Source organism: Fundulus heteroclitus, unplaced genomic scaffold, assembly GCF_011125445.2.
Source record: "Fundulus heteroclitus isolate FHET01 unplaced genomic scaffold, MU-UCD_Fhet_4.1 scaffold_824, whole genome shotgun sequence".
Lineage (NCBI taxonomy): Eukaryota > Metazoa > Chordata > Actinopteri > Cyprinodontiformes > Fundulidae > Fundulus > Fundulus heteroclitus.
This window is the reverse complement of record NW_023397279.1, coordinates 26,806-41,335: the sequence shown is the minus strand read 5'-3', so window position 1 is coordinate 41,335 and position 14,530 is coordinate 26,806. Positions and strand designations below refer to the sequence as shown.

Sequence of the window (14,530 nt, the reverse complement as noted above, 5' to 3'; positions counted from 1 at the left end):
TCTAATTAACTGCACTTAATTAACTGATTATCATCAGTGTGACAGTGTAAAAGCAGGAGTTTGCTAAGGAAAAAACTAAATCCTCTAAACATTATGGCAGCCTGACTTGGCACAGCCTAATTAGAAAAACAAACACAGTTGAGTACAATGGAGGAGGAATTATGACGTGGGCGTGTTTGCAGCAACATATCATGGACACATCATTTAGTAAACCATGAACTCTTCTATTTACCAAAGTTTAAGTCATCAACAGGACAAGGATCTCAAACAGATAAAATTGAATCTGCAGCAGAATGGCTGAAAAAGAAAGAAAATCGAGTTGTTGTAACTATCCAGTCAAAGTACCGGTCTCACCCTGGTGGTAACGCTGTTACTTTAAGAGAGATGTCCAGAAATAAATGTCTGCAAATCTCAACCTGGTTTCTGTTTGACCCATCCGACAGCACATCTCATTTCTGTGCGGCATATACGTACGTGCATAAAGCAACCTTAAGGAAACCACCACCCTTCATGTTTTACGTGTTTCTGCTGCAACCTGCCTAATTCAGATGATTACATTCGATGCTCAGAGTACAAACACATGCTGCAGTCTGTTAACCACCCATTCATCTCATTCAGGTGTGTGACAGTGGGGAAACGCCTAAAACATGCCGGGTTAGCGGGTCCTGAGGACCAGGGTTTTAGAGAAAGTGAATGAAAAATCCCCAGGATCATCATCTATGAGTCAGTGGCTTGTCGCACAGGCCACTGACTCATAGAAGTGCTGCAGACCTTCATACTTCCACACGATGCAAAACGCGCAATTTTGGTGTTTTAAAGCAAAGCCAAAGTGGCACAAAACCTACGCCGGATGTGAAGTGGCAGATGCTGGGAGTTGAAAAATCTGAAATTTTGTGGGTTTTTTTTTTGCACTGCAACAACCAATCAGGACCTGGATGTGGCTGTGACGTGGAGTGAAGGACTGCAGTGTAGACCAAGCTGTTTTCATTAAATGTCGAAGACGAGCTTATAATAGCGGTCTGCGGTCAGCCTGAGTTGTATGACTCAATCAATTATTACTACAAAGACAAGTCCAGATTGGACCAAGCCTGGAGAAAAGTGAGTGAGGAGGCTGGAGTGGCAGGTAAGTGAAAGCATGACTAGACGGCGCCATTGTACTGCTGTATTTCTGGCTTGTCGGCCGCTGTGCAATTGCTGCCACCTGTCGTGTGAGCGGCCTGAGATAATGCCAGGCTAGCAAAAGTGGCGACATTGTGCCGCTATTCGCGTTCAATGTGAACGCAACTTAATAGGTGTGTTTCTGGCGGCTAAACAGAAATATACAGAGGGTTAGAGACGTAGAAGATGGTATGTTCACCCGTTGCAAGACAAAAGCTGCGGTAACGTTTAAAGACTTCTCCAAGCATCCTGTTTCTGGTGACCTTCACTTTCATTGTGACAGTCGAACGCTCCGGTTACTGCTGTCGCTCTTCCTGTAATGTCCATTTAAAACATGCAAGCTCGGCGAACAAAAATTACATTTAAATTCAACCTAGAAAGGTTCCACTGAAACAAAAGCAGCAGGCAAATTTAGTCGTTATATAGTAATTTATTAATTTTGGTGAATTGGTTTTTTTGAAGGGCAATGTACAGCTTTTACCAGAGCCATGGTACAATACTTTATAATTCTACAACATTTACATGTGCAGTTGGGTTTTTATACATCGAACGACAGGTGAGCCGTGGAAAGAGGAACACAGAGTGAACGTGGTTTAAACACCGGCACTGGAGACGAAGCAAAATTAACTCATCAGCCAATAGAAAACTTTAAATATACTCAGTGTCAGGACAGCTCATGGACTGACCACTTCCCAAATACCATGAAAGCAAAAGCATCAAAAAAATAGTCTTTCACCTCAATATCGATAACCATTCAGAACAGAGAAAAGCAGACAGACTCGTTAACGATGAGAGCAAACCTGCCGCTTCATCCACATTTATATTCCACAACAGCCATCCCGGGATAGGAAGAGGGAGAAAATATACAAATTTGAGATGGAAATCAAAGTACGAGATCAATCCAGCAACAACAATGGGTTCTGTATGTAGAGGAAAAAGAAATATTTAACAGAGTAAAAGGAAACCGTCTTCAGGGGATGTGACTGCAAAGTTTGCCTTCAATCCTTTAAAACCACCTTAAAGAACAAACGGCTCTTGTAACCTGAGTTACATCTTTTGGGATTATTTTTCCTAAGGACTGATAAAAATACATGAAAGCAGATAAAAAAAAAATCAAACAAAAAAAATATGTTGGATTTGAAAAGGTGTCCATCAATAATTTATACTGCCACTTCCAAATAATAAATAAATGAATTCATAAATAAACAAGCAGGCAAGCAAAACATCTACACTTTTTTTTTTTTATGCTCCAGTTTTTTTCCCCCCAGTATAAATTTATCTGGTAATTCAGTTTATGGTTTTTGAAAAAGAGTCTGATAGGTTCTTTACCACAGCTGTGCTCCCTGTTGAGAAGAACCAGTGGTTCTGGTTCTGCAGTCGACTGGCAGCGTTGGGCCACCAGCGCTTGTGTCGAAAACATCCGTCTGGTAAAATAAAAAGATTCTCCTCCTTAAAGTCCTTCCAGCCGTAAACGTAAAGAAAGTCAGACTCTGCAGGATTCCTCCTCGCTTTACTCACCGCAATGAAAAAATACATTTTTTAAGACTTAAAATTCTTATAGTCTGTATTTTCTTCTTTGTCCACCTCTCATAGCTTTTTTTTTTTATGTGCTTAAAGTCTCCAGGGGGGGATTGTCCTGTAAAAGGTCCGTTTCAGAGAGAGGTTCTGTCACAAGAAAAATAGAACCGAATCTGAGGGGCATTCATGCCTCTGGGCTAAAGCACGGTGGCGTTGTGGCCCTCCATCCTGGGCAGCCTTGTGTCCTGCACTGTCCCCATGGTAACGAGCAGCGGCCGGCTGTCCTCGGGTAAACCTGCGCGGGCCAGGGTCATCGGGGCGGGCATGGGGACCCCCCTCTGGTGGGCCGCCGAGGATGGTACAGAGGTGCCCTGCTGGGGCATGGCGTCCAGTGGGTGGCCTGGCTCCTGGTAGCCGTATCCGATGTTCCCACAGGGGAACCGTCTCAGCCGGTACAGGGGAACCGGGGGCAAGGCCGTTGAATCCAAGAGCAGAGGGGACTGGGCAGCAGGAGGGGGTGGGGGAGGCAGCAGCGGCCTGCAGAGACCCTGCTGCTGCTGCTGCTGCTGTTGATGGTGCAGCAGCTGCAGCTGGTGTTGCTGCTGGAGCTGATGCTGAAACTGCTTGTGCTGGAGACCCAGTGAGCCCGCCACTTCAGCGACAGTCCGGCCCACGTGCTCCTGCCCCTCGCCGGGCACCCTGCCTGCGCTGCCCCCCGGTCCGCCCACCCCTCCCTGCCTCTGCTGCTGCTGCTGCTTCCTCTGCTGCTGCAGGAACCACGAGCCGTACGTGGGATTCCACAGGCTGGTGTTTTTCCCTCCGTGGCCCTCCTTCTCCTGGGGGTGACCCTGGGTGAAAGCCAGGTTTATGTGCCCCCCCTCTGAGCTGGGCTGGGCTGTGGCGTGAGGTCCCTTGGCAGTGAGGGTGGACTGGGCTGCTGAGGTGACTGTGTTGGTTGTCGTCACAGAGGTCTGCATCTGAGGCTGGTGAATGCACGGCTGGGACGGAGCGGAGGTCTGTGCTTTGGCCTCCGAAGCTGCGCTGGTCAAGACCGCGTGCTCCCCTCCTCTCCTGTCCTCTGTTGGATAGGATGGGGGCTGCTGCGAAGCCTCCCCATCAGGCACCTGGGCATTCAGGAGAACCGTCGGAACCGGGGGGTCCTCAGGGTGCGTGGGTACTTGTTCCTCCTCCTCAGGAACAGGCCCATACTCTACAGGCAGAGGCATGGTCACCACATCAGGGTCCTGAAATGAAGAAAAACGGGTTTAATTTGTTCACCTATTCACAATTTACCATTCACTAGAAGGGGAGGGGGGTACAAAGCTTTGAGTGCAGCTGTGCTTCATTATTATTCATCAACTCTCAGATGGGTGATGCATAAAGACACTCTGGCAGAGAACACTGGCATATGTTCCTAAGCCTGAGTTAATGGACTGAATCATTCAGCTATTTTTGGCTGAGGACCCATATTTAACGTCAAGTGTCTCTGTAACACTGACAGACGCCATGTTGCCAAAAACATTTGCGCATCTGCTTTTAAAACACCAACTGTTTGCAGCTTCAGATCTTCTGGGAAGCCTTTCCTCAGGACCTAATTTCCTTATCCAAGATGGACATTTCTGAGGTCAAACACTAATGTTGGACTCCCAGCCTTCACTCTAATTCATCCCAACGGTGTTTGTTTGACTCGAGGTCGGAAATCTTTATAGGTCAGTCAAGTTCTTCACACCAAAGTCAATCATTTCTTTGTGGATCTTGCTTTGTGAACTTCTGCGCAGTCGCGTTGGAACAGGTAGAGGCCATCCCCGACCTGTCCCCATAAAGTCTGAAGGACACACCTGTCCAGCATATGGTGGTGTAAAGTAATCAGAATAAAAATGCGTCATGTAAACAAGCCAATCGGAATATTGTGATCGGATTAAGCTCAACCGGAATGAAATTATAATCCTAATGATGAGTGGTTTATGCCTATTGATAATGTGATCAACGTGCATAATAATGCTTGTCAGTATCAAGTTATTCTGGATGTGGAACCTGACGCATGTGCGTCGACAGAAACGTGACGTGTTTCTAAGTTGAGTTGTGAAAACTGTCGGGGCTCCTGATACAACCTTTCTATTCGAAACCTTAAAAGAGCTCAAAAATTATTTAGTCAAGTTTTTTTTTTTGTCTAGGGAAATCTGGTAACTGTGCATGTCAGTGTGGCTCTATTCTGAATAAAGCCAGGTGCATATAAACGCACATTATGATCGGATTAATTGATTGTGTGCCCATATAAACAGAACAATCCCATTATATTTGGTTTTCAGTCCAATTGTGAAATTTTTAGCATGTAAACATAAAGATGTGTCCAACATAATAGCAGTCCTGCATAACTAGCTAGATAAATCACTGTCAACTTCTACACGGCAAGTAAGCTTCCAGAAGGTTCAGTAAAGGTACAGAAAATCATCAGGCATGACGTGCATGCTGCCGATTCTGTGAAACTGAATCATTTACTGAAAAAAAAAAATAGCAGTGCCGAGTTCAATTACTGAGGTCATTATGTGATAAAAATAGGTGTTAAACAAGGGAGCCTTATATGAGGATCCAGGCAACTGATGCTGCATATGCTGGCTGTGCATTTGTCCTTGGAAAACAGAGTAAAATGGGTCGTTCATGACACTGAAGAGCGTTCTTTGATTAAGAAATCAATAAGAGGGGAAAACCTAGAAAGAAGTGCAGAAAATGATAGGCTGTTCAGTTAGAATGATATCAAACACTTTAAAATGGTGGCCAAAACCAAAAAGGAAGAAAGGAAAACAACTATTTGAATGGATCAGAGAATAAGTAAAATGGCAAAGGCTCAGCCAATGAGCAGCTCCAGGAGGAGCAGAGAGGATCTACGATTGGCTGTGGGTGCTGTGACAATCAGACGGCGTCTATGCGAAGCCGAGCTACCAGCAAGAAGCCCCCGCAAAGTCCCATTGTTAAGAAAATACATGTGCTGAAGCAGTTACAATTTGCCAAAGAGCACAAAAGGCGTAAATATTGTGGACTGATGAGAGTAAGATTGTTCAGTTTGTCAGAAGTCCTGCAAACACTGAATTCAAGCCACAGTCCACAGTGAAGACGGTGAAGCACGGTGGTGCAGGCATCCTGATATGAGGATGTTTCTCTATGGTGTTGGTCCTATTTATCACATACCAGGGATCAGTTTGAGTACATCACAATACTGGAAGAACTCATATTGCTGTATACTGGAGGGGAAACGGGGGTTTCAACAAGACAATGACCCCTAACACAACAGCAAGCGAGCAAAAGCATGGTTCCAGACAAACACAATTCAAATAATGGAGTAGCCAGCACCATTCCCGGACCTTAATCTAATAGAAAACTTGTGGGCTGACATAAAAATGCTGCTCATGAGGCAAAACCAAGAAATGCAAAGGAATTGTGAAATGTAGCGATCTTGTCCTGGGCTGCAGTACCTGTTGACCGGTGCCAGAAGTTGGTCGACTCCATGTACCACAGATGTGAAGCAATTGTCATGAACCGTGATTATGCAACTAAATATTAATTTATGCTTCTCAGGAAATTTGAAACTTGAAGCATTTCTTAGTTTATTCAGTACATTTTTCCAATTTTCTTTCTTTGAAATATAATGTGCAATGTTCTCAATGTATTTGTGTTAATTAAAATCTAATTTATTTGAATAATTTTGAGTTGTACTAACCTTTTAAACATACTATTATTATGAACACATCTGTAGCTACTGAGAGGTCGTTCACTGGGACTAAGGGGCTGAGACTCCGTCTCTACTGTTGACTGTTTGCAGCTTTTATCCATGGTGCTGGAGTTAATCTGAAGGCCACATGATGTTTGGAGGCTGTAGTTGATTATGACCTCTGCTCACTTTGTGCCTCAGCATCCACTGACCCGGCTCAGTGATTTTTACATGGCCTACATCCTTGTGGCTGAGTTGCTGTCGTCCTCAGTCCCTTAAACTTTACTATCAGTGACAGGTGATTGTGAAATATTTAATAGCGAGGAAATTTTATGACTGATTGCCTCCTATCACCACCTTGGAAAACCCTGAGCTCCTGACAGTGAGACGTTCTTTTACAAACGTTTGTAAAATCCGTCTGCACGCCCATGTGCTGGGTTTATATCCATATAAACGCGAAAGTGTCGGGAACACCCGATTTCAGTCATTTGTAGAGATGAGGAATTGCATCGGACAACACCAGGGAACATTTGTATGAGTATCCAGCCTTTGTAGGTATGGTGCTTTTGGTCTGCTTTAAAACGATCTGTAAAGGAAATCTTCAGTGCAAAAGAAAAAGATGTGATTTCAAATGGCTGACTGACATCGCAACAGATTAGAGCATCATCAGACATTTATTTTAAGAATTAAACTCAATGAAGCTTGAAGATTTCTTATACAAAGATTGAAATATTTTAAGCTTTTTTTTCTGATAACTATGCTGTTAATCATGGCTTATAGCTTAGGAAAACCCAAAATTATATAAGCCTAGCAATAATCTTGGCCAACAGACAATCATTACTCAAGACGTTGCTCTTCCTATTGCTGTATCCAGGCATTGTAATGGAAAGTTAAGTGGAAGGAAAACGTGTACAAGCAACAGAGCAGCCTTGGAAAGATTATGAAGTAGTTCCAGTTTTAGGAGACGCTTCTCACAGACATATCCAGGAAATGGGCTACAACCGTCGCATTCCTTGTGTTAACAAGTCCTGAACCAGAGATGAAGAGAAGCAATTCAGTGAAGGACAAAAAACACTGAACTGCTGCTCAGTAGTTTAAATCACTCTCTTAAAGTGAATGTTTGTTTGATTTCATTTGGAAATCAAGGCTCTTGAAGATGATTAGAGTGCAACAAATTCAAGTTGCTTGAAGTTCAGTGAATAGTTTCTAAGGTCAGTGAGGATCTAGGAGCCCTGTCATCTGTTGGTGCTGATCTGCTGGTCCAAAGTGTTTTGTACAGTCCAAAAGTCAGCACCGCCTTCTACCAGGATATCCATCCTTTCTTCTGCTGACCAGCTGCATGAAGATACTGGTCTTATTTTCCTGCAGGATTTGGAACCTGCGCACACTGCTAGAAGAACCAGAACCTGGTTAAATAAACGAGGTGCTTTACTGAACAGCAAACAGGCCAGAGCATTGTCAAGGGGAAGAGGAGCGAAATGGACCCAGCAATACATACTGGCTACTATAGCAACCTGGGCTTCCTTAAAACCCCAGTAGAGCCAAATGCTTATGAGCACATGGACATAGTTATTGTATTAAAACTAATTTTGACCGGTCTGTATACAATATTGAGACTTTTGGGATTTTATTTGCTGTTGCCATACTATTACTACTACTTCTACTAATAATAACAGCTTAAAATCTGGCACTGTGTTTGCTAAATGCGCGTTAATGACTATAATAGATTTTTTAACGATATTCTAATTTACTTAGATGAGATTGTATGTGGTGAACAATTGGACAGCATGAAGGCACCAGACATGCAACACCAAGGAAACGCTAAAGTACGTCATTTGTCATGAGTGGGTTTATACAAATTTATTACAGCTCTAACCAAATAATAAAAAAATACTTAAATATTATAATCCAGTAGAGTTTGGTTTACCTGTAAGCAGTAGTCCAGTCTCTCCAGAATGGTAGAGAAGTTGGGTCTGTCTTCAGGCTGGTGCTGCCAGCTCTGGGTCATAATCCGGTACCTAAAACCCAGAGCAGAAATGACTTAATTACTCCCCCCTCTGTGCAGCTTCAGAGACCAGAAGCTCTCCAGCTTTGTTTATTTAGCAAAACACGCAGGAACTGTTGAGTCTGTCATTATCATCAGGCTAATATTTTTTTTACAACTCATATGAGGGGAAAAACTGAAGAGCTTTAAAAGAGCCTGAACAACCTTTGATTCATGTTGAAGGACTCCACGAGGGTCTGGCTGATTTAAGGCGAATAGAACGGCTTAAGACTTTTGCACAACACTGTTTACAACACATCGATACAGATATATTTTAAGAGTTAATTTAATATTTGAACAAACAGTAGCGCACACATGTTAAATTTTTTTTCTTAGTTAAAGGAAAAGTATGAAAGGTGTGGCGTGCATATGTATTCAACCCTCCTCGAGTTTGATCCCTCTAAATAAAATTTTATAAAATAAAATTAAATAAAAAAGTTTAAAGCTGGATTACGTAATAAAACATCTCTCAGAGCTTTATTCATCTGAATAAGGAAAGAGTCTGGCAACCCTACCAAGACATAACTAAACTGATAGTTTGGAGTAGGAGAGCATTGGAGGAGCTGCAGCTATCAACTGCTCAGGTTAGACCAAATCTTAGCCAACTTTCAAAACCAGAGCTGAAAAATTAACAGTGCTTTGTGTGTTTTTCTACAGTATGGGCAAGAGAAGGTGGTTAGAGTTGATGGGAGGATCAGTAGCTGAATGCAGGACAATCCTGGCGGCCAAACACTTGAGGCTTGGGCAGAGGTTCACCTTAAAACAGGCCAACAACCCTAAGCGTACAGCCAGAGCTGCAGTGAAATAGTTAAGATTAAAGTGTGTTTTTGTGTTAGAGTCAAAGTAATGAGATAAATCTAAAAAGGTTATCGCCAACAAGACTTGAACATTTATGTCCACAGATGCTCCCCCAATGCTACACTCTTACAGATTTTATTTAAACAAAAAAAAGTGAAATATTAAAATGTATAATTTTCCTTCCACTTCACAATGTGTCTGATAAAACCCCACTAAATACATTAAAGCGGGTGGTTGGAATTTAAAAAATGTGAAAAGTTAACTGGATATGAATGCTTTTCCAGTGCACTGCGTAGGGAAGGAACATGAAAGCACCCATAATCCCTCCTACCGCGGCTAACGGCTCCATGCAATCTCTGGGTTTTACATTGATACATCAGTGGCCAGATGAACTGAACTATACTCCTTTGCTTTCAAAACTAGGATTGAACTGGAATTTATGCATATGACTGAATCTGTGTATATGAATGGATTGAACTATTATATCTTTGGATGTTTGTTTTGGACATTGTCCTAAAATGGCATTTGTCATCAATCTGCTACATAAATAAAGTCAAACTGTTACTGTAAATGATATCAACGTACTAAACCTAAACATATCAGCTCCTCTGGTGAAGATGGGTAAAATGCCTTTAAAACAAATCGAATACGCAGCGGAATAATCTCACATCAAAATCTTAGAAAATCCATCATTTCATTTGAGTACAAAGATTTGGTGGAGGGGAAAAAAAATCTCATCTTTAACAAAAGCAGCAGTGGGACAATTGTTGGTACCCCTAACAGTCCTTTTAAATGACATGTCACTGAATATTTTTATCCACATTTTCCTTTCTTAAATTGATAAGACTTACTGTGTCTCTGCGATATAAACCTGATATGACACTTAGCCCCTGGGCTGGGTGAGAAGCCACCTTTATCTCTTCACCACACCCTGTGGGCTGTGTGCTGAGGGAGCTAAACTACTCTGTGGTTACAGAAGAGTGGCTCCACAACCACCATTACAATCAATCTACATGCTATACCTGTCCTGTGGGAAGCGTCACAAATATAAATATGTAGTTTATTGAAACAACACTGGGGTTTTGAAAACGTGCAAAAGAACCTCATCTCCACTGTCATGTTGCTGTGGGCCTATTTCTCTTCCAGCATGTTCCCAGCCAACCTTGATGAGAGTACATAGCGTCATGAACTCTGAAATACCAGGACATTTTAAATTATCTGGTGGCCTCTGCCAGTAAACTGAAAACAGGTTATTTGGTCTTTGAGCAGGATGAAGATTCAACACATATAACCAAATCGACATAGGGACTTTGCACCAGACAAGATACAACCTTCTTCCATATATAGTTTAAAAAAGAGTGAGCAGAAGCAGGACTGGTGGATCTAGTGAGACCCTAGGCCTCTCTCTGCCTGATCCAACATTATAAACTCTTGTAGGACCAATAATTATGCCACTGGTGATTTTTTGTAAGAAAAAAAAAAAATTCTTAATGAGACCCCATACCAAAAATAAAATATTAAATTTTTTTCCCACATCTTTACCAGAGGTGCCAACACATTTGTCAGTAGACATTTTAAACTACATATGAGAGGCCAGTGGACTTACACTGGCCCAGGACAGTTTTTAGGCGGGTCCATTCTCCCTCCGTTGGTAACAAACTCCAGCACTTCCTGGTTACTGCGACTCGGATATGGCATGTAGCCCAGAGAGAAGATCTCCCACAGCAGCACGCCGAATGACCTGGGATGACAAAAAAAAAAAAAAAATGTAGTCTTAGATTACGGGCATCGTCAAAACCGATAAGATAACGGCAAAGTTAGAGCCGTGCAGGAATCTCACCACGTGTCTGTCTTAGATGTGAAGATGCCCTCCATGAAGGCTTCGGGTGGCATCCATTTCACTGGCAACATGGCTCGGCCGCCCTTTCTGTAATAGCTCGCCCTGCACAAATCAACAAAAGTTTGAAGGGGACAATTAGCTGTGAGAAAAGCAGGCAGCATCCCGATGGCAGCCATGGCCGTTCTGTGTGGGCTCTGGGTGTTCTCCTTGTTCATGCATGGGTTATCCACCTCAAACGGGCCAAATCCATAATTCTTTCCTATTTATTTCAAGGGTAACCCCTTGAGATGTGACATCTCATTTTCAACAGGGTTCTTACAAAACATAAATATTAACTGTAATACAAATAAGTAAAATTCAAAATGTAACAAGACAATTTAACACAAAACACCCACACCATACTTAAGTACACTCGGTCTTCCACTCTCGCAGCCACGCATACTCAATGCTTCCCCCAAACTTAAACAAATAGTACATCCAAAAATACAAGCACATATAAGTTATTAACTGCATGGCACACACACTTAACATCAAGACACAAAAGAAGACAATGCGTACAGATACAAAGTACATGTAAAGACTAAGTCCAGAATAAATTAATCTTTGTTCTTATTGAAAGCAAGAGCAAGATGTTTGACAATAAGTAAGGACAACTTAAAAATATTAAAAGAAGTCATTCTTCTAAGTGAAGGAGGCAAATTATTCCAAGGCGATGGAGCTTTAAACTGAAACAAACAACGTCCAATTTATTTCCTAATTCTTGATATAAAAATAGAACAGCTCAGTTTCTCAAACTATATTGTGAACTAAATGGGATTTAGTATTGTTTTAAATATGAAGGAAAACTAAAATATATACATTTAAAAGTAAAAAACCAGTGGAATTTTCTTCTGTCCTTAAGAGCTAACCAGTTCAAGGTTATACATAAAACCATGATGAGTCCTGTATGGACACCAAGTATTGAGGGAATGAAGATTAGTGTCTGTGGTGTTCCCATACATAACGTCTGCGTAATCTAGCAGTGAAATCCAGATTGCTGTGGAGATAAAAGGCTATGCTCATCAAGATATTTAGATAGTTGATTAAAAATATGTTTTTCAAATATATTTTTGCTATGTTGTTAATAATTGAGATAGGTCTATAATTATTATTGTCTGTAGGGTCAACTCCTTTATAGATTGGAGTTACTGTAGCACATTTCCAAGATGAGGGGGTTTGACCTGTTTCTAGAGATAAATTAAACAAATCAGATAACGGAAATGATAGAACATGAGACGCAAGTTTAATAAACTTGATCTTCAGTCCATCTGGGCCAGCGAGGCATCTGGAGCGCAGACCATCAATGACCTGTTGAGCCTTAATTGTTGTGATACTTCTGAATACAAAAGAACGGCCGTGTTTTTTGTTTTCTGATTCTGATTACAATCAGAGTATTAATGATTAAATAATGAGCTACCAATTATAGATAAGTATTCGCTAAATGCCTCTGCAATTAATGAAGGTTCTCTAGCAATTTTATCATTTATCTTAATATAATTAGTAATGTTATCGATTTATTTACATTAACCTTCTTACGGACTTGTTTTGGATTCTTAGTTAGCTGATAAACAGCTCTTATAATAATTTACTTTAGCATTTCTAGTGTTAGTTTTACATTTGTTCCTCATTACTTTATAAATGTTTAAATCAGAAGGATCATTTGTTACACGATATTTTTTCCATGCTTTATGTCTCTGTCTAAATAAGAGTATAACACCTCCTTTTATCCAATGTAAATGTTTACCCTCACCTTTGATTACAGTCCGAGGGAGCATGTTTATTGATTATTTCAACCATCTCAGTATATAAATAATTCCAAGCACCTTCGGCAGATGGTATTAGTTGAAATATTTCCCAGTTGATATTTAATATATCTTGAACATAATGTTCTAAGTTGATATTAGTTTTCCTAACTTTAATGGAAGATGAGGAATTTTAATTTTCCAGATACAGAATACCATGGAATGGTCACTAAAGGAGTCAGGTAATACTCCAGATTTAATAATTCTGTCATGATGGGAAACTAAGATCCAGTCAAGTAAAGAAGAACAGTCAGGACCAATTCTGGTAGGTCCCATTAATCATACATCTTAGGTTAATGGGAGTTTCTAAAGTTGCAAATACAATAAAACTATTCAACCACAACTGCTACTTAGGTAATCTGGCAAAATGAAGCATTGGTCAGGTGTTTGCCATAAACAAATTACACACGAACAGCTAAAACAGAACACTGATATAACAAGGGTTTTAAACCTTCCAGAGACTTCTGCAGTCCCTGAAATATTCAACCCCCTGAATATACACCTAGAAAGCAAACAAGAAAATCTGCCATGCTCTCCTAACCAAGAACTAACCAAGAGTTTCAGTTGGTGCTTGAGATAAAACACCTGAAATACCAGATTGTTGATGGCGGCATTTCCTTGCAGGTTAGAAATATGAATATAGAGAACTGTCCAAAACGTTCAGACAGAGATTGAGAAACAAGGAAAAAAAACAAGGATAAAATGCACAAAGGCCCTGAATGTTCCTAAAGGATCACTTGGAAACATAGATTGAAGTTAAAGAAACAGAGGCTCCGCCCCCTGGTGGCAGAAGGACGGAGCAAAACTGGAAGTTTTTGGCAGCATGTATTAGTGGTATGTCTGAAGGAGGAAGAATGAAGCATACAGTGGATGAAACAACTACTTTGAAGCATGGCGGTGGCTAAGTGATGCTGTGGGACTGCTTTGCTCTCTCTGGCACCAGAAACCAGCAGCATGTGAAGGGCAAAGTGGATTCAATCAAATACCAGGAGAATACTTGCAGCACAAAACCCCAAGACTTATCAGTGGGCTGGAAGCCTTTGGCCATGAAGGCTGAGCTAAGATTCCTGAGGAACGCTGCCAGAAGCTGCTGTGTGGATAGGAATCAAGTTTGCAGAAGATCCAAACAGCAAAAGGCTGCTCTGCTAAGCACTACAGATACTTGTCATGAAGGGGTAAATGATTCTCACACTGCAGAAGTCACTTAATGTGCTACTTTGTGTTTAATATGAAAAAAAACATTGATGTGATTAGTTTTGTTGAGCTACTTAAATTGTTATCGTTTGACAGCTGATAGTTTTGCTGTTAACTTAATTTGCAGATTTGGTTCATGTTGGAAACCCAAAAACCTCAGATCTTCCAAACAGAAAAAAGGGAGACCATCTCTAACTGAGGTGTTTCTAATTCCTTGCACTGGTTAAAAAAAAAAAAAAAAAAAAAAAAATCATGTGCTCTCTGTGCTATATCAGGTTTTTGAAGCCAATCGAGGTCTCCGGCTGCTTTGTAGCACAGAGCGAGGACAGATGTGAGGGGGCCGCCACTCCACGTCCGCGAAGAAAAAGAAGCGCCTGAGGATTTATGGTCTGTGGCGTCGCAGCTGCCTTTGTTTGGCATCTTTTGCTTTT

General features: G+C 41.4%; 1 protein-coding gene across 1 annotated transcript in view; it reads right to left on the bottom strand.

Annotated features, from left to right (window-relative positions):
* Positions 1–1,617: 1,617 nt before the first annotated feature.
* The window catches only part of LOC118562197 (ALK tyrosine kinase receptor-like), a gene marked incomplete at its 5' end in the record, with an annotated part of 38,706 nt that continues 25,793 nt past the window's right edge, over positions 1,618–14,530 (bottom strand). Inside the window, 4 exon segments of the mRNA XM_036134480.1 lie at positions 1,618–3,920; positions 8,310–8,400; positions 10,831–10,965; positions 11,065–11,166. Of these exon segments, the coding sequence (XP_035990373.1) occupies positions 2,874–3,920; positions 8,310–8,400; positions 10,831–10,965; positions 11,065–11,166 (1,375 nt within the window).